The sequence below is a fragment of the Mustela nivalis genome (assembly GCF_964662115.1).
Source record: "Mustela nivalis genome assembly, chromosome: 7".
NCBI classification, from domain to species: Eukaryota; Metazoa; Chordata; class Mammalia; order Carnivora; family Mustelidae; genus Mustela; species Mustela nivalis.
In genome coordinates, this window is record NC_139026.1 from 105952763 (window position 1) to 105973402 (window position 20640).

Below are 20640 nucleotides of genomic sequence, written 5' to 3' on the forward strand. Positions count from 1 at the left end.
GACTTATTCATGTTGTTTCATTTATGAATAGTTCTTTTCTTTTTATTACTCAGCAGTATTCTAGGAGTATTATAGTTAAGATTTATAGGCATTAATCACGATGTATTATTCCATATACATTATATATAAGTAATTATGTCTACTATAAAATAAACATATATATCATATATGATGGTGTAGAGTTTTGTTTTTCTTTTTTTAAGATTTTATTTATTTGACAGACAGATAACACAAGTAGGCAGAGAGAGAGAGGAGGAAGCAGGCTCCCTGCTGAGCAGAGAGCCCGATGTGGGGCTCAATCCCAGGACCCTGAGATCGTGACCTGAGCCAAAGGCAGAGGCTTTAACCCACTGAGACAGCCAGGCGCCCCTAGTTTCATTTTTCTTATGACATCTTCATTTGGCTTTGACATCAGGGTAATAGTGGTATCATAAAATGAGTTGGTGGTCTGCTGATGAACCTGTCAAAGGGGTTGATATCTATAATCATCAATCTGATATTATGTCTTTCTTTCTCGTACTTTAATTTCCTTTCTCCCTTTGCTTAAATTCCTTATGCGTCCTTGTGTGTTGTTTTCCAATAGAACTTTTAGCATATTGCTCATCATTGTGTGAAAGTCTTTTTCTTGTATGCGCAGTATCAGGGTCATCTCTCAGTTTGTGTCTGTTGATTGCTTTTGCTCTTGACAATGGGTTATTTGTTTCTTTTGCTTGCTTTTTTTGGGTCTCTCTCTCTCTCTCTCTCTTTTTAAAAGATAAATGCTGGATGTTGTGTGTATTAGAAGAGACTAAGGTAAATAATACTTATATCCAGAAGTGAACAGGCCATTAATGTAAAGGTCATGCTGTACTAGTCAGTAGTTGAGCTGAGTTTGGTTTTTGTTTTTTCAGTGATAACCACAGGCTTCATGTTCTCTACTATAGTAAGCTGGTGCCACTTTGTATTTAAGATGGGGCTTTGGGTTCTAGAGGGTTTTTCCCTGTCATCCTGTTCTTTCCAAAACTTCCAGTAGTTTTTGCAGGCCTGTGCCACAGCATGAGGTCTCTCTCTATGCTGTTGTTCTACCCCTGAGGAATAGACTGTTGTTTGTGAATCGGACTTGGTGCTAGACTCATAGTTGGGGCTGGGGAACAGGTCTCTATTGCCTTTGCCCAGCTTCAGTCTTGGGCAAGCCTTGTCTACTTAGGGCTTGAGTTTGGAGCATTCTCAGCATTTCTGTCTGTGCCACCAAAGAGGCTCCCTTGTCTCCTGGACTGCCTCCAGTGTTTTCTTGGAAACACCTGGTGGAGACCAATGGAGAAGAGTTTGCAGGTACGTGCAGACCTCCCTGTGCCTGAGGCTCATAGCTATTCCAAATTTACATGCTAGCCCACACTTGGCCTTTAAGAATTAATTAAAATGAAAAAAAAATTCATTAAAATGATAGTGAGTTCTTCTTACCTCCTTACATTACAACAACTCATTTCTATCATGCGCTGCCAGAAATGAAAACTGTGTCTCCTGTCTGCCCTAGGAGGGGTGTGTTGCACTTTAGAATTGAATTTATTTGGTTGCCATGTTACCTCAAGTTTCAGAAAAGTTAGGATTCTATAGATGATCTGGCTTTTTCTTGTTGTTAGAGTGGGAGCAGCAATCTCTTGGGGCTTTTCACATCCTACAGTGAGAGTGTTTTATTAATATAAATCTATTTTTAGGTTTAAATTTGCTGTATATACTAATGAAGTTAGTGAGACTAATGAGGCTCTTTGGAATAATCCCAAAAATGTAGTCCAAAATGACTATGAGAGACTTATATCATCTTCAGCATACCGTGACATTTGAATTTACAGTCGTTCAGTGCCTCCATGGAAACCTTTTCAGCAAATAAGCAAGATCACAGTAGAGCAAAGAGAGAAGTCCTTGAAAGGGAGGAGAATGTCCTTGAAAGGGAAGAAAAAAAAAAGGAAAATGTTAAAAAAAAAAAAATGATGTGAATACATCAAAATGAACTTCATCTTTTTTTTTTCCTTTTATTTGACTTCTAAATTTTTATTTCTATCACTTCACTGATTTTTTTTGTTTTTCCTAGAGTCAGCCTTGATATAGGATATACTACATTTTTTTAAATGTGCCATTTTAAAATAGTAAGTTAATTACTTCATTTAATATTCTCTTAGGCCACATGCGTTGATAGTCTAATGACTGGAAAGAATAATATGCATTACTTACTGTAAGGAAATCAAAGAACAAGTAGGAATTTTAAGAACTTCTGGTGTTTATGATTCTTTCTTACTACCGTGGATTAAGGAGTAGTTTAGGAATAAATTAAGTGGTACTTAATGTCTCATTTCATAATAAAGCTTTCTTTCCTTCATGAAAAGTTTTTGACAAATAGACAAAAAAAGTATATGAATAATTTTTATTAATTTCAGTGAGGAAATTAAAGTTCAACCAAGTCAGTTCAGAGAATCTGTAGAAGCAAATGGAAGGATTTATGAGGAACAGAGAAAATTGGAAGAAAGTTTTACCATTCACTTAGGTAAGTGGATTCATTTTTTGCAGGCATAATTTATTATAAATTGGGAAGCTTTTTTTATGATGTAAGAGAAAAATCCCTAGCATATGAGTACAATGTACCCATATTGTTTTTAATTACAAATTATGTACTGCTCCCAGCGACATGCAGAATGAAACTGGACCTCTTTCTCATACCCATACACAAAAATAAATTCAAATGGATGAAAGACCTAAATGTGAGATAGGAAACCATCAAAATCCTGGAGGAGAACATAGGCAGCAACCTCTTTGCCCTCAGCTGTAGCAACTTCTTACTAGAAATGTTGCCAGATGCCAGGGAATCTAAAGCGAAAATGAACTATTGGGACTTCATCAAGATAAAAAACTTCTTTCTGCACAGCAAAGGAAATGATCAACAAAACTAAAGGATGGCCTTCAGAATGGGAGAAGATATTTGCAAACAATGTATTTGGTAAAGGGTTAGTATCCAAAATCTTTAAAGAACTTATAAACTCAACACCCAAAAAACAAATAATCCAGTTAAGAAATGAGCAGAAGACATGAATAGGCACTTTTCCAAAGAAGACATCCAGAAGCTTACAGACACATGAAAAGATGCTTAACCTCACTCATCATCAGGGAAATACAAATACAAACCACAGGTGTGAGATACCACCTGTCAGAATGGCTAAAATTAACAACACAAGAAGCAACAGGTGTTGGCAAGGATGCCAAGAAAGGTGAATCCTTGTGCTGTTGGTGGGAATGAAAACTGATGAGTTTGGAGCTTCCTCAAAAGGTTAAAAAAAGAACTACCCTACAACCTAGCAGTTAAACTACTGGGTATTTACCCGAAGGATACAAAAATACAGATTTGAAAGGGTATAGGCACTCCAATGTTTATAGCTGCATTTTCACAACAATAGCCAAACTATGGAATGAGCCCAAATGTCGGTCAACTGATAAATGGATAAAGAAGTTGTGGTATGTATATGTACAGTGGAATATTACTCAGCCATCAATAAAATGAAATCTTGCCATTTGTAACAACATGGGAGGAGCTAGAGTGTATTAGGCTAAGTGAAATAAGTTAGTCAGAGAAAGACATACTAAATGTCGACTTTAGGAAAGGAAACAGATGAATATAGTGGAAGGGGGGGGAGTAAAAAAAGGGAAGAGGGAAATAAGCCATAAGAGAATCTTAACCATAGAGAACAAACTGAAGGTTGATGGAGAAAGGGGAGTAGGAGATGAGCTAGATGGGTGATGGGGATTAAGGAAGGTACTTGTTGTGATGAGCACTGGGTGTTATATGTAAGTGAATTCTACACTGAATTGTATGTCACTGACTTCTACCCCAGAAACCAATATGGAACTGTATGGCAACAAAAAAAATTTTAAATAAAAAAATTATGTCCTTCTTCCATAGTTTGTTTTGCCAAATATTTTCTGGTATAGCTAATATATATATTTTTTTTAAATAGGAAGGTTAAATCTGTATAGTTAATAGGATGGGAAATTGCAAAGCCTATTTCTAATTATTTGTAGCACAGATTTATCTGAATTCTTGCCATAGAGATTTGCATCCTGTTATACTGGATTTTTGCAGCTGTCTTAGTTTCTTTCTGGGACTGTTGCCCACCCCCCAGGAGCCCAGCTGAAGACCATGCATAATTTGAGATTGCTGAGAGCAGATATGCTGGACTTCTGTAAGCACAAAAGAAATCATCGAAGTGGTGTGAAACTCCATCGACTCCAGACTGCCCTGTCACTTTATTCCACATCTCTGTGTGGCCTGGTTTTACTAGTAGATAATCGAATCAATTCATATAGTGGTATTAAGAGAGGTAAGTTAACATTACCTTATTTATTTCATTAAATTTCCCCCTTTTAATACCATTCTTACAAAGAAAGAATTTATAGAAAAGCAAAAAATTTAGTTAGTCCTAGTATTTTAGTAGCCAAGCAACACACATATCCAGCCATGGCTGTTTTAGATTTCTTTCATACTTTAGCATTTGTAGATTGCTTCAGGATGTTTACTCCCTCTTAAAATTCTATTATATCCTAAGTACTGCTCTTATAAGATTCATGCTTCAAGGCATAACAAAAAGAATAATCTAGATATAAACGTATTCAATTCAGAAGCAAATCCTGGCTCCGTGAATTTTGGTTCATCCCTTTGTCCTTTCTTCCTAGGATTTTAGATAACATATTTCTTAAATGTGCTAGGTAAAATTCTAAGTTCCCTCTGTACAACTCACTTTGTATGATTATTTTAAAAATTTTAGATATATATATTGAAATGTATACATTTTTAAGGAAGCTTGAATAGAGTTTATTTCCCATCATAACTCTAAGAACTGTCTTGTTTTTTTAGCATTGGGGGACTGGATGATGATTAAAGTAACTGTTCTTTAAAGAAGGTTTGAAATTATCTGATAATTTCCTTATCTATTAATTGTTTACTCTTTTGAGTGAGATATTAGGTTTCTGATTCCAACAAAAATCACTGTCCCCTAACTTAAGACATAATTATTGAAAGGGCAAGTGTAAGAAATCATACTTATGAATTTTATATTTTATTTCTACCAGTTGTCATTTTATAAGTAAATACTAAATATTTGATTGTTCACTTGTAGAAGTTTATAAATGTTTTGGGTCCCTTAGATTTTGCCACAGTTTGCCAAGAATGCACTGACTTCCATTTTCCCCGAATTGAAGAGCAGCTGGAAGTTGTCCAGCAGGTGGTACTTTATGCTAGAACCCAACGAAGGAGTAAGTTGAAAGAATCACATGGTCAGTAAAACTCAAATTTTTCAAAAGTTCACTTTAAGTGTATTCTGTCCCTAAACACTCTAATAGCATATGGACCATTATTAAAATACCGAAAGTTGTATTGGTGGAAAAGTGGAAGAAAGAAATTAAGAACAAAATTTAAGATCTTCAGAAGCTTGAATTCTGTTCTTAATTTCCTTTTTGCATGATTTTGTTCAATAACCTTAGAAAAAACTGTTTTAATTTTTTTTTTTTTTAGCAAAAACTGTTTTTAAATTTAAATTCTGGGGGCACCTGGGTGGCTCAGTGGGTTTAAGCCTCTGCCTTCAGCTCAGGTCATGATGTCAGGGTCCTGGGATCAAGCCCCACATCGGGCTCTCCACTCGGCGGGGAGCCTGCTTCTTCCTCTCTCCTTCTCTGCCTGCCTCTCTGCCTACTTGTGATCTCTCTCTGTCAAATGAATAAATAAAATCTTTTTTAAAAAATTTAAATTCTGTAGTTAAAATTGAAGTACTCATTGGAAAGTTGGTGGTCTTTTGATCCAAGTTCTATATCTCTAAAGTGCTTGCTATATCTATATCTCTAAAGTACTTGCTACCTTGAAGGGCATTGAAGTGATAGGTAAATGTTAGCACAAAATATACACTTATTATATGTTCCATCTTTGATACTAATTAGGTAGCAGGAAGTCAGTTTTAAGACTTGTTGTTGATTGTCCTTTTGAAAAATTACTATGTCCAGAACTATGTCCTGCTTTTTTTAAAAATATTTATCCACAATATAAACATCCTTTCTAACTATTTGAGAAATTTGCTGGAATGTTATTTTTAAAGCTATAGAAAATGTTCATGGCATTGCTCTGTAGAAGATTTCTATTTATTGATAGACTTAGGAAGATATGAGTAAAGGAAAGAATTTTAGCTCAAATTACAGAGTAATTACATTTTTAATTGAAAAATATAAGTTTAAAAAGCAGTTTTTTCATAAATTAAATTGGCACTGTAAGTTTGCTTAGTTAAGATCTAACTATAAGGGTAATACCCATTCAAAAATAAATGTAAGCTGTGTGTTTCTTGTTTTTCAGACATCTCCTATTACACAGGCATAAAATTGCAGTAAATGTTTTATTTGGCTTTAATGCATACTCAGTTTTTGTTGTTGTTGTTTTTTTCAAAAACTTGATGTTTTCCCCAAAAAATAAAGTATGGCAAGTTATTAAAATATGTCTGGTCAGACTTTTAAATCTGCTTCTGGTAGTCGGATATCTTTTTTGTTGGTTTGTTTTGCAACTTCAGCGTTTAAAAGAGACCATCATAGTACTTTTGATTCATGTGTTGTGTTCTGTAGTAAGCTAAGAAATATTGCTTTATCTTTGCTTGATGTCTTTGTTCCTCTCCCAGTAGAAATTGCAGAATTTCTCCCTTTTTCCTAATGCTAAAAGGTAGCTCTCTAGACTTACTATGATTAGCATTCACTATGGTTTCCATATTCAATAGACTTTTAAAAACTTGCTTTATTTTTTTAATCATTTCCTAAATAGGTAAAACAATCTCAAGATTCACAATTTAAACTGTACAAAGAGCATACAGCGAAGGTCTTCATAATTGTCCACCACCCATTCAGTGCCCTTCCCAGAGTCAGCAAAGCCTGCCTTGTGCCTTCCAGACCTATGCTAATCTGTGTATCCATACGTGTATGTGTGTACATGTATTTATTTTTCCTTTTTACACAAGTGGCATCTTTCTCTGCACACTTTTCCATACTTTGCTTTTTTTTTTTTTTTACTGAATATTTATCTTGGCCATCATAGCATATCAGTGCATAAAAAACATCCTTACTACCTTCCCACTGCCACATAGTAGTCCATTGCAAGGCATCCTGTTATTAATCAGTTCCATGGTAGACATTTAATCTGTCCCAGCATTTTTGCTATTATAAGTAGTAATACGTAAACCACCTTATGCATACATCATTGTGCACATGTGAGCATCTCTGTAGGCAGTGACTCCTAAAGAAACATTACTGGGTTAAAGGGCGCATACATTGCTAATGTTGATAGTGTTCTCAGTGGCTCTCCATAGCAACGCCGCTAGTTTATATTCCACTCTAGGGACTGTGGCTTTGCTGTGGCACTGTGTGTCACATATGACAGAGCCAGTCTGTGTTAGGAAATTATACAGAAATGTATCCAAACAAAGGACCTTTCAGAAAATTCCAGTCTGTCCTTTTACTCTTCTGTCATCTTCTTCCTCCATCTCATTCAAACTAGCAGTGATGTAATCAGAAACATCTTAATATTATTCTTAGTAGGGACTAAAAGCATGGAGATTGAGATCATGACAGGTGTGGGAGAAGGAGGAGGATTCTAAGTATATTTATGAGAGATAGAAAGTGCAGCAAATGACAGGAAGTTTTCAAACCACATACAGTTAAGGCAATGTGTGTAAATCATGGTATTATTTTGTTCTTGTTCAAGCAACTATTTTGTGGTTTAAGTGAGTCAGTGAAACAAGCAGGTCTATAAAAGACAACTTTCTGAAAGGAACCCACATGTCGTCATAGAAGAATTCTGTGAAAATACTCTCTCCGTCTTTTCCTCTTCTGTGTATACCCACGTATTTGTTTTCCATGTTTACATCCTGATACTCAAGTACCTGTTTATTCTAAGGCATTCCATTGTTTTCCTTACTGTGTTTATTATATTAGGATCTTTCTATTTCTACAATCAATGGTAATAAGCCAAATGCAGTTTTGCTTCTGTGTACATGTTATATAAATTATTTAAAAAATGAAAAATAGTCATTTTCTTAATATTACAAGGCATTACCATTAAAACATGGGGTGGGGAATGGACAATGACCTCTTCTCTCTTATTCACTTAGTAGGGATTCTGTTTGTTCATACCCCATATGAACAAAATCACTAGAGTCCTTATCATTTCTTTTGTTTTCTGTGTTATGATCATACATTTATTCAAAGCCTATCAGTTATATCACACTGTATGAGAGATAGACTATTACAGTAAATATAGATTCTGGCAACACAAAATCTCCTCTCTCTGCCTCTCTCTCTCCCCCTGTTGATAAAATATTTGCATTTATAAGGTACAATGATACAGTCAATTAGTCAAAGCAGTCACTAAGTAAAAATATTAAGTTACTTTCATTCAGAACATTTTTGAAAGCATAATTGCCCTTGGTATTTTCAGTTTACCCATTTGAAGTTCTGACTGTTTTCAAGTGATACTCTGATGGTGACAGCCATTCCAAATAGTTGTATATTTAATTGGAATACATATACACCCTCTTAAAGATAGCTGCTTTGAATACTAATATTCATTCTGCATTTTTGAGTTTTGGTAGAAGACACATCTGAATCTTCTAAGAAATCTATCAAAAATACATATACGTACATAAAATAATTTGTGTCCAAGTATAATGCATGGTCAATAGTGATTTGTCTTATTTTACCAATATTTATCCTTCTAAATAATATCATCTCTTCTAGAAAGAAAGAACAACTATTGACTACCTAAAACAAAAATTTCCCATTTGAAACCAAAGTCTCACGTATCTGTTTGAAATAAATTGTATATGGTGACAGATAAGAAATAACAGATTTCAGAATGGGCTGAATATTAAGTGATTCCTGATACTACTAACCATTTGCTTGTAGTCCTGAACAAGTTATATCACCAACAGTGACTCAGAATCTAAAAATAAAGATGATCACACTACTACTATCTAATGAAGTTTTTTTATGTGTAGTTAATTTAGTGCCCTGAACCTCCTAGATGAAAAATAGGATAGTGGCAAGTGGAATGTGGTTAAGACCATAGGGTTTGGAATCTGGATATGTGAGTTTAAGACCTGGTTCTGCCATTTACTGTGCATCCTTGGTTAAGTTACTTAACCTATCTAACCCTTTGTTCCCTCATATATACAATGAAGATAGTAACAGTACCTACATCATGAGATTGTGTTTTAGGAGTTTTGTAAGAATTAAATGAGATGATACATGTAAAGTATCTATCAGAATGCCTGGCACCTAACTAGCCTTAGCAAACTTTTGCTGTTACTGTGATTGTTTGGGGAGCAGTAGAATTAATGTGCTTTCATATGTTGTTATGTTCTTTCATGTTGCATTATCTCATGAGTAGATTCTGGAAACCGAAATGGAGGAAGTGACGATAAGGCTAAAAACGCTGACAGAAACTATTTAAATATTTTACCTGGTAAGTAGTATTTTATTTGAAATTGCAGTTTTCTTATAATCACATCCATGGAGATCAGAGATTTGAAATAGAAGTTTTTATGGTGTATACATTATAAGAAGTTTGTCAGTGTATCACTTTGAAGCAACATTGTATCGACAGAATGTACTTTCACAGATGTTCTGCAATTTAAATCTTTATTCTTATTCTAGTTCTGACTTTCTAGATCCATATAATAAATATTGTTCAGACAATTGCATAAATTTGATAGCATTTGCTATTTTAAATTTCTTCTATTATACATTGTTTCTTTATTTCTTAAATGAAGCGAGAAGTCATTTTTACTGTAAAATATAAACAATACTAGAGACAGAAACAGTTGAACTTGCAGAAAAAATGTGGGTCACATAATTTTCAATCTTTCTTACTTCCGCCTCCCCATAACCGTTCCTATTTCCCATTTCTTTCATTTCCTTTGTTGTTTTTGGATAGATTATTTATCAGCTGGAAATTCAAGCTCTTGATCTTCTTCCAGACTGAATTCACTGTGGTGACCCTTGTAGTGTTTGGATGACAGGGTATGTAGCAAGGAAGGCATATCTCTTCACAAGCATAAAGTCTGTTAAGCTAACTAGTAAAGTTTGCATTTCCCTAAATAACTAGGTTGTTCCTTCACTGTTTCTACCCCAGATTTTCTACACGTAGGTCGCATCCCATGTAATGTAAGCAAATAGCATATCGCTTTCTGGTATCCATCTTGTCAGTCCCAGTCAGTTAGCTTGTGGTCATCAGCTTCCGAACTCCTTCCCACCTTCAGAGATCCTACCTTCGTGGGTAATGTTAGAGGCAGGATTGCATCATCACATGCTGTTTCCTCCACTTTGTGGAACAGGAAGCTGTCCTCCTCTCTATCTAAAAATACCTTCATTGAGACAGGATTTATTGTATTTCTCTGCACAGATCCATAATTTAAATCATCCATATTTTGTGGCTTTCTTAAAATGTGCCAATCTCCTTACCTATTCTGGAGGTACCGATGTGTGGGTTTTTTGCAATTTACCTCTTTCTTGCTATATTTATTTCCTTTCTTGCTCCTTTTTGGGAAGAGCCTATAGGTTAGTATCCCAACCACTAAATCAGGAGGATATGTCATAGTGAGCATTAGAAAACGAGTACCTAACTATTGGATTAGATACGCTGACAGCATCTGAATTTCCATTTGTCCAACAGCAAGAAGGTTTACCAGAGATGAAGATCCAAATCACAAATGCTTTTCAGCTTTCAAGCTACAAAAGTTTCATTTATATATTTGTATATTTATATATTTCATTATCTAAGTATTTATCATTTATATCATCTAATTATCACAACAACTTATTAAGGAAAGCAGTCAGACATTATTTTTCCCATTTCTTACACGAAGTACAGAAAATCTATAAATCAGATTGATTTGCCCAAGATCACTCAGCCAATAAGTGCTTAGAGACCAGACTTTCTCAATACCCAGTCTAGTCCTTTTTCTGCTATATCATATTATTTTGATGACCACTGCCAACTCATAACACCCATTTCACTACTGGGTAAAACAAGGCCAAGAGACAAGTCATGTAAGGTCAAATGAAGCAGTGCCAGTTCGGGGATTAGGAGCACCTGACTTGTTCACTAAGTCATCTGCCTCACCACTGGACAATGGCCCATGTTTAAGGCTGCCACTCCCCTCATCGAAATGATCAGTTGGAGCTGAGGTGGTAATGTACTTTGCTGGGCCCAGAATGATACTGTCTCGTATGGTCTGCCAAGTTTCTGATAAGCGGTCTGCATCTTTTATTGCCTTCCAGGAAAATTGTAACTGTACTCTTCCACCAATTTTCCTTTTCCTTTTTTTTTTTTTTTTTTTGTTTTTGTCTAGTTTATTTTGATATGTCTGTTACTATAATTTCTTTTTCTGCTTATCTAGTCTTTCATCTTAAGTCAAAGAAAAAAAAAGGCCTTTCCATAGGGCCTGTCAGTGGCATCCATGGGTACAGCTTATAAACACTGGGTACTACAGATGAGTAAACATTGTGCTAATGTATGTCTAATACTTTTAAGCATACTGTGAGTTTTATAAGTCAATATAAATAAAATCCTATAATAATGACTTTGAAGCAAGGGGAAGTAGAATTTGTGAGGGCAGGGGTTAGAGATGGAAGTGTAGTTCTTAGAAGAGCAAAGCTTTCCTAGAATTTTCTTATCAAAATTTCCAGGAAGGCATGTGTGTTTGTAAAAACATAGTCTTTATAAGCTTGTATATTTTACGTATTTATATTGAGAGAAACTGTAGAATATAAAGGCGGTTGACTAGTGTGACTACATAGAAAATGGAGCAATTATAGGAAGCATGGATTTTAAGCCTTGTCTATAAACATTTGTTCATCCAGTCATTCAACAAATACTTACTAAGTACCTTCTATGTAGCAGGCACTGTTCTGTATGTTGGAGATAAAACAAGATAGACAAAATCCCTATAGTCATTGAGCAGAAACAATGGTCTCTTTGATTTAAAAAAAAAAAAAAATGCTTTTGCACAGCAGAGGAAACAGTCAACAAAACTGAAAGGCATCCATAGGAATGGGAGAAGATATTTGCAAATATCTTATCAGATAAAAGGCTGGTATGCAAAATCTGTAAAGAATTTATCAAACTCAACATTCAAAAAAACCCAAAAAATCCAGCCAAGAAATGGGCAGAAGGCATGAACAAACATTTCTCCAAAGAAGACATACAAATGGACAATAGACACATGAAGAAATGCTCAACATCACTCAGTGTCAGGGAAATGCAAATCAAAACCACAATGAGATACCACCTCATGCTGGTCAAAATGGCTAAAATTAACAAGTCAGGAAACAGCAGATGTTGGTGAGGATGCAGAGAAAGGGGAACCCTCCTATGGTTGGGAATGCAAACTGGTGCAGCCGCTCTGGAAAACAGTATGGAGGTTCCTCAAAAAGTTAAAAATGGAGCTACCCTACAACCCAGAAATTGCATTACTAGATATTTACCCAAAAGGTACAAATATAGTGATCCAAAGGGGCACCTGCACCCCAGTGTTTATAGCAGCAATGTCCACAACAGCCAAACTATGGAAAGATCCCACATGTCTGTCGACAGATGAATAAATAAGAGAGGTATGTATGTATGTGTGTATATGTACATGCATGCGCACACACACACACACACACATAAAATAAAATATTATTTAGCCATCAAAAAGAGTGCGATATTAAGAGTCACTTATGGTTTGTCTCCCTCCCAATCCCATCTTGTTTCATTTATTCTTCTCCTACCCACTTAAGCCTCCATGTTGGGAGGGGGTTTGGGAGAAGAGGGTGGGATTATGGACATTGGGGAGGGTATGTTTTTTGGTGAGTGCTGTGAAGTGTGTAAACCTGGTGATTCACAGACCTGTACCCCTGGGGATAAAAATATATGTTTATAAAAAATAAAAATTAAAAAAAAAAAAAGAGTGCGATATTGCCCTTTGCAATGACATGGATGGAACTAGAGGGTATTATACTAAGTGGAATAAATCAGAGAAAGACAAATACCATATGACTTCACTCATGTGGAATTTAAGAAACAAAAGAGATGAACATAGGGAAAGAGAAGGAAAAATAAGAGGAAAACAGAGAGGGAGGCAAGCCGTAAGAGAGTCGTAACTTAAGGAACCAACTGAGGGTTGCTGGAGGGGACATGGATAGGGGTTGGGGTAACTGGATGATAGCACTAAGGAGGGCACTTGAAGTAATGAGCACTGGGTGTTGTATGCAACTGATGAATCACTGAATTCTACCTCTGAAACTAGTAATACACTATGTATTAATTAAATCGAATTTAAATACATTTTTTAAATAAAATAATCTCAAATGAAGAATTTCAGTGCTGAGAAGAAAATAGAACAATGTGGAGAAAAAATAAGGGGTGTCCTATATCAGATGGGAGAATCAAGGAAGAGCTCTCTGAGAAGGTACTCTTTGAAAAGAAGTGAAAAGAAGTCAGACATATAAGAATCTTGGGGGAAAACTCGGACAAGGCAGCCCTGATTTGGAAATAAGCTCTACATGTTTGAAGAACTTTACAAAAGCCTGTGTGGCTGCGTCAGAGGAGATGGTGAGACAAGAGGACAGACAGATACATAGGCAGTCATATAGACCATGGGAACCACAGTAAAGAGCTTGGATTGTCTTCTGGAAGAAGTGTGAGCCTGCTGGACAATGTTAAGTAGATGAGTGATATAATCTGATTTATAAAGAAATTGTTTGGTGTGGAAATGGTTTGTAGGTAGGAAAGATGGGAGCAAAGAGATGAAGAGGCTTTGACAAAACCCTAGGTGAGCGATGATGGTGGCGTGTACTAGGGTATGAGCTAGGGTAATAGCAATAAAAATGGAGTGCCTCAGGTTTGAGATAATTGTTGGAGATATTATTGAAAGTAGTTGATGGTGCACTGTACTGTGGGTTAGGGAAGAAATACCGAGATAAAGGAGGTAATTAAGGGCAACTTCTGTGTTTCTGTCCTGTGCCAGTTAACTAACTGAAGGGAGATTAGATCCATGAATTGAGATGGAGAATGCTGATTTAGGGTGTAGGGAAGAGAGGTTATCAAGCAACCTGTTTTTACATGCTCACTTTGAGTCAAGTAGGATATTTTGAACATTTACGTAAAAATAAAGATAAGTACTCATTTGGTTTCCTTACTACTTAGTGATCACTTCAGGCCAATTTGTGAACCTAATGCAAAATTGGCTATTGTCTCTTTTTTTCATCACCTCTCCAAGAATGAAGGAGCCGGGGCTGTATTTGCTTCCTGAGCCCAACATAGATTCCTGATACACCTCTCCTAGTTCGTCTCATTGACAGCCATATAGTTCCTTATAAAGCCCACTGATGAATGAGATTTATTCATTTGAAAATCATGCTTTTATTTGGTGTTCCCAGGAGAATTTTACATTACACGGCATTCTAATCTCTCAGAAATACATGTTGCTTTCCACCTTTGTGTGGATGACAATGTGAAGTCGGGAAACATTACTGCTCGAGATCCTGCCATTATGGGACTTCGAAATATCCTCAAGGTTTGCTGTACCCATGACATCACAACAATAAGCATACCTCTCTTGCTGGTGCATGATATGTCAGAGGTAAGCAGGTAGAAGAATAATAATACCGTAATTTTATAAATATGTTAACCATCAACATTGCATAATAATAATAATCCACTTTACATTTTAAAAACACTTTTTAAAAATAATCCAATGGACCTTTGTATCCCCTATATGGTTAATAGCACTGAGTGACATATGATACAAAACAGTAAATAATCCTTAACAATTTATGTCCAGAGAATATAGTAAGTAGACTAGAAAATAAAAATTAGCTTAAGCTTTGGATAAGACATATGGCCCTACTCCTCCCTTTCTCACCCTCTCCCTCTGTTTTTGTCTTAAGTAGCATTAGAATTACCTCCACGTTTATATTTGGCCTACACTAACATTAAAATTAGTTTGCATTCTCTGACTATGCATTAATAGGCAGCAGAAGGAGGTGCTAGATAACAGGAAGAAACCAGCCTCATTTTAACATTCTCTCAAGAATGCTCGAGGATGCGTTTTGGATAATACAGTTGTTGGCTTCCACAGTTAAAATATGGCATAATCATTGATTGATTTTATTACATACTGTGCTTTGTTTTGTATTTTGGAAAAAAGTCTTCCCATGACTGTCTGCTTTCTCCTGTTTTCCTTCTCATCCACATAAAAACTGGTTAGAGAGGATAAGCTGAAGAAATAATGCAAAGACCAAAACTCAACTTCAAGTAGTTTGGAGAAACAAAGTAGCCTCAAAACAGTGGGTGCAGGCAAGTGTTTTTGGGAGAGCTAGTGGTCAGCCTGGTGGTGAAGGACCCGTATCAGCAACTTGGGGCCCTCTGGTTCAGAGGTGGCTTTTTTTTTTTTTTTTTTTTTTAATAAAATGGCTCGATGTGCATTGTGAATGTCAGGAAGGAAGCCTGCCCATTGATTATTAAAACTTATTTCCCAAAATAAAAGATGTATAAATGCTACTTTTTAGAGCAAAACATTTCGATTCATTCATCTTAAATGCAGTACCCTATGTAAACACACACACAAAATCAATTCCAGGTAAGGCAGGGTGATTTTAAATGACTTACCACTTACATCCCATTTGTATTTTCATCAGACACATTGTTTCAATTAAGAGAATTCTGGCTCCATCCTATGAAAGCTGCATCAGACTGCCTAATCTGTCACCATTCACTTATGTAGCCTAAGTCATACCTAATATGGTATCAGGAGAGATGAACACGCATGGTTTGTTTGGGGTTTTTTCAACTGTAGCTTTATAAAGTTTTAGTTCCATCAGGCATGTTTAGCCGTGGTTAAGTTATCATCACTAACTAGTCCATCTATAAAAGTCTTTGGAGAATAACAAAGAACGTTTGTGATGAATTCCAGCCGCAAGGAAACATCCAAACATTCCTGCAGCTGGACTCCTGGTTAACCAGTTTATAAAAATGGTTATATGTAGGTGGGAAACAACCTCAAAAACAGTATTTCCAAAAGTCACTAAGTTTGGATTTATTTCCAGACATCTGATACTACTAGCATTCCCTCTCCCACAATGTTACAAAAGTTACATGTTTTAAATTGGGACAGCCAGCTGCAGGACATTAAGTTTGTTTCCAAAGTGTCCATTTTAATTCACAAAAGTATATTGAGCCACCATCCTCCCATTTGTTGTATTTAAACACCCATTCGGGTCACGAAGTTTATTCTACAAATTCAGACAACACCGCACAGGATACAGAGTTAATCTTTGTTTTAGTTTTCGTGCAAGGGTCCCAAAGCATTTTCAGGTGTTGTTTACTTTCTCTAACAAACAGAATTTCTAGACACTCGGTTACCACATTTTAGTGGTGCACAGTAAAGACCATAGTGCCTGTGGTATTTAGAGCTGTAGAAATTAATTGTAGTTCTAAGAAAAAAAAAAAAAGACGGAAAGGAAAGAATAATCTATCAGCAAGAAAAGAGACATCCTGATAATCACCAGGTTATCCCTGTAGATATTTGTGATATAAGATACTGTCATACTGGAGCCAATCTAACCTGATGGGTGTAGAATGAACCTGTAAGTCAAGAATCCAAGTTCCTGATTCCCTTTTATTTTTTTACTGTTAACTTGTTCAATAATTTGGAACTTAGAGCTTTTAGTTACTATAATTGTGGTTGATGAAGATGCTATTTGTTTTTAAATTTTTATTAGAGTAGAATACACATATAGAAAAGTATACTGAAGTATATAGCTCAAATTTTCACAAACTTAACACCCCTGTAACCAATACCTAGATCATAAAACAGAACATTACCACCACCCCAGAAGAACCCTAACCCTTCCAGTCTCATAAACCATACTCTCTCCATGAGGGTAACCATTTTTTTTTTTTTCCATTTTTAAAAGCATGGATTGCTTAGGCTTGTTTTTGTAGTTTATATAAGTAAAATCCTATAGTATGTACTCCTGTATCTGGCTTCTTTCACTCCATAATTATGTTTGTAAAATCTACCCACATCATTGTCTATGGTTGTTCATATTATTCTATATTACTCTACTGTGTGACAGGACCACAATTAGCAATGCATTCTACTATTTAGGGACATTTTGGTAGTTTCTAGGTTTTGATTATTATGACTTATGTTGCTATGAACATTCTAGTAGGTAGCTTTTGGCATTTCTATTAGGTATATACTTAGGGATGGAATTGGTCAGTGTCACGGTATGTGTATGTTTAGCTTCTGTATTTACAACCAAATAGTTTCCCAAAGTGGTTTACTTAACCCATTGTTTGTGCATGTGAAAAATCAGAAAGCCAGATTGTTCCTCGCCCTGAGATAATGACTAAGAAACTGATTAATAGGAGTATTTCAGGTCCCTCAGAGCCATATACTTGAGAGTAAAGAATAGCCTTTCAGTTTCTCCCATGGGTGTATAAACTCAGAAAATAACTCCTTGGTTACATTCATTCCTATGTATTTTATGGGTTTTGGTGCCATTGTAAATGGGATTGATTCTTTATTTTCTCTTTCTGCTACTTCACTATTAGTATTTTTTGCATTTTTCTGTTTTAATTTCCAATGTAATAACTACCAAGAGATAAAATCCACATAGGCAAAAGCTCATTGATGTCCTCATTGATTTTTAAGAGGGTAAAAGATCTCCCGCCTCGGGGTCCTTGCTTCTCGGGGAAGACTCCCTCTGCCTGTGCTCATGCACCCTCTTGTTCTATCTGTAAAATAAATAAAAATCTTAAAAAAAAAAAAAAAAGAGTGTAAAAGATCTTAAGACCCAAAAAGATTGAGAACCACTCTAATGAAATAACAAATGTACAGTTTTGATTATGAAGACTTGCAACATGGGAAAGTAATTCTGGTGATAATGAAAAGAAGTAGAATTTAAAATGGTATAATCATTACTATAGAAAATAAATGGATCAGTTCTAGTCTGGCAGTAGCACTCATGTGCGCATTTGATCAGAGATTAGAAAGGAATGTAGAAAAATGAATGCATTCGGCGTGGTAGGTGACCAGGACAGGATGTTTGTGTATTTCTGTCACTTTTGTAATAACATGTTATACAATAAAAGCATTTTAATGCATTGTTCCAATATTATACAAGTTAATGGAATTAGTCATGCTAAAATTGAGAATATTTGGAGTTCCTATGTCACTTTGTCTTTAGAATTAATTATCTAGAAAGTTTTAAGGATATGTTTATTTTTTTAATTATAATTAGTAGGATAATTAAATTGGTTTGTATTCCACAAATGTAGTCTAACAGGTACAACAAATTATACCTAAACACCAGAAGAAATCCACCTAAAGTTAGCAAATAGGTGCCCAAATCTGTTCACGAAGTAGATGGTCAATATTATAGGTCTTTTTTTTTTTTTTACAGAGTTCTGTTAAAAACATATGATTTGTTTTGGTCCTCTTTTTAGGAAATGACTATACCATGGTGCTTAAGGAGAGCAGAACTTGTGTTTAAGTGTGTCAAAGGTGAGCAGAACCTTATATTTCAACAACATGACCTGTATTTCTTAGTCCCAACTATTGAAAGTAGAGCAGCTCAGGAGAAGAATATGAACATTACCTCTGTCCTCTGGTGTCCCAGTTAAAAATGGTTTAACAAGGCAAATATTCTTTTACTTCTCTTTTTCCAGTCATAAAGGAAACAAATCTCTGGCCCTCTTGAAATACAAGGATATTTAGATGTTATTTGTATTTTGATCTGATTATACCTTGCTCTCTCTTGCCTTTTTATTTTCTTAAGAAGAAAATATAGAACCACATCTTCACTTTTCCTTCAATAACCTGCTTTAGCTTCACTGTGTAGAGACTAAAAGGACTTGAGAAATCATAAGGGAAAATGCATTGACAAAATGATATTAAACCTCTCTGGCATGGAGAGTTAAGGATTGCAGAAGTTCATCTGTTCTTCGGGCCTAGCCTCTCCTGCACATGAGTGGCTACCCAGAAAGGCAAGACATGAAGCCCCACAGTGAAAATTCAGTTTATCTCCATAAGGGGCTGGTAGGTTTGAAGACCAGAACCTGTAATTCAGCAAAGTCTGTTGCTCTGTTTTAGGTTTCATGATGGAAATGGCTTCCTGGGATGGAGGAATTTCCAGGACAGTGCAGTTTCTGGTACCACAGGTGTGTTACTAGATCTCTCCCCAGCTTAATCTCTGCTATAATACTGTCCCAGATACAGCTAGGCACCCTGTCCCAAACTCAGTAGAACATAACAAAATGCTAATATCTTTCTATTTATTAAGGAGAGAAGTGTTTGGATGCCATAAAGGCATTTAGATAATTGTCAAAGATGTCAGCATCTTCCACTCAAGGGATCTTTTATTTAACCCTAGAACCAAACTTGACTCATTTTTTGTTTTTTTCCCACATTCGTGATCTATAGTTCTTGAAAAATTCACATAAAAGGACATTAGCAGAAAATGATTCTGTATTCTATATAGAGCTTAGCAAAGTCAGTGGTACTTTAGTTACTGACTAAGCTAGAGTTATCTAGGGATTTTTCTGGTAATTAAACTTACTATTTGACAGAAACAACATAGTTTCTCAGAACGAAAACACCCGCTGCCCATAACCATGTGGTTAACTCAGTCATGAAAGAGAATTTCCAAATACGGCTGTCCTTATCTAGGAATAGTTCCATATTTTAAATGACTTTAAAATTTGAAAAATCAATGATGGTTTAACAAATGTGAACTTTTTTTTTTTTTTTACTTCTGACAGAGTATTTCTGAAGAGATGTTTTATCAACTTAGTAACATGCTCCCCCAGATCTTCCGAGTATCATCAACACTTACTCTGACATCCAAGCACTAAACCCTTAGAGACTGACACATTGGCAGAAGAAGCCTCTTAAACTTTCCAGGAACTTGAGCTGTGCTGGGATTCTGTCAAGCAAAAGATGCCCAGAAAGAGAACTTATAATCCAAGTCACGAATCAAATCATGATGTATGTCTGTGAAACCTTCCAAAAATTCATATACTGCATAGCCTAGTGATCAGCCTTTTGGTCATACATTTATTCTTAACATTTCTTTATGAAACAATCTTTTTTTTTCTACTGTTATGCCCTGTCTGCAAATATTAGTACCTGGACACTTGATATGGGAGATTGTTCATTGCATTTTCTTGGAGACATCTGAGTTTTCCAAAAGATTTGAATCATATCAAGTGCAGGACTTCATTAACCATAAGAATAAAATCTTTCCTTTACCTTAATTTGCCAAGCAAAAATTAAAGGCAGTGTGATATACATTGCAAGTATGGATTTTTTTGTGAAAATCTTTGTAGTAACACAAGCATATGAGACAAATGTGCTTATTCTTTTAAATTCTATTTCAAAAACTCTTTCTAAGGTTGTATAAGTCAGGAAAAAAAAAAGTCAGAAAAGGACTTTGGATTCTTTACCTCTGTCTCATCCTCTCTATATGACCTTCCCCTTGTCTATTAATAACATTTCATGGGCTGGGAAAATAGTATGCTCATTTGCAAGCCCAATGGAAAGTTAG

General features: G+C 35.6%; 1 protein-coding gene across 2 annotated transcripts in view; it reads left to right on the top strand.

Moving 5' to 3' along the window:
- FERRY3 (FERRY endosomal RAB5 effector complex subunit 3) overlaps positions 1-20392 on the top strand; it is a 41006-nt gene extending 20614 nt beyond the window's left edge. For both annotated transcript variants that reach the window (XM_082737964.1, XM_082737965.1), the window contains 8 exons: positions 2412-2518; positions 4146-4343; positions 5167-5295; positions 9434-9508; positions 14467-14669; positions 18542-18599; positions 19188-19255; positions 19856-20392. In XM_082737964.1, coding sequence (XP_082594090.1) covers positions 2412-2518; positions 4146-4343; positions 5167-5295; positions 9434-9508; positions 14467-14669; positions 18542-18599; positions 19188-19255; positions 19856-19948 — 931 coding nt within the window. In that variant the 3' untranslated portion in view covers positions 19949-20392. The remainder of the gene's footprint in view (positions 1-2411; positions 2519-4145; positions 4344-5166; positions 5296-9433; positions 9509-14466; positions 14670-18541; positions 18600-19187; positions 19256-19855) is intronic.
- Positions 20393-20640: the final 248 nt, after the last annotated feature.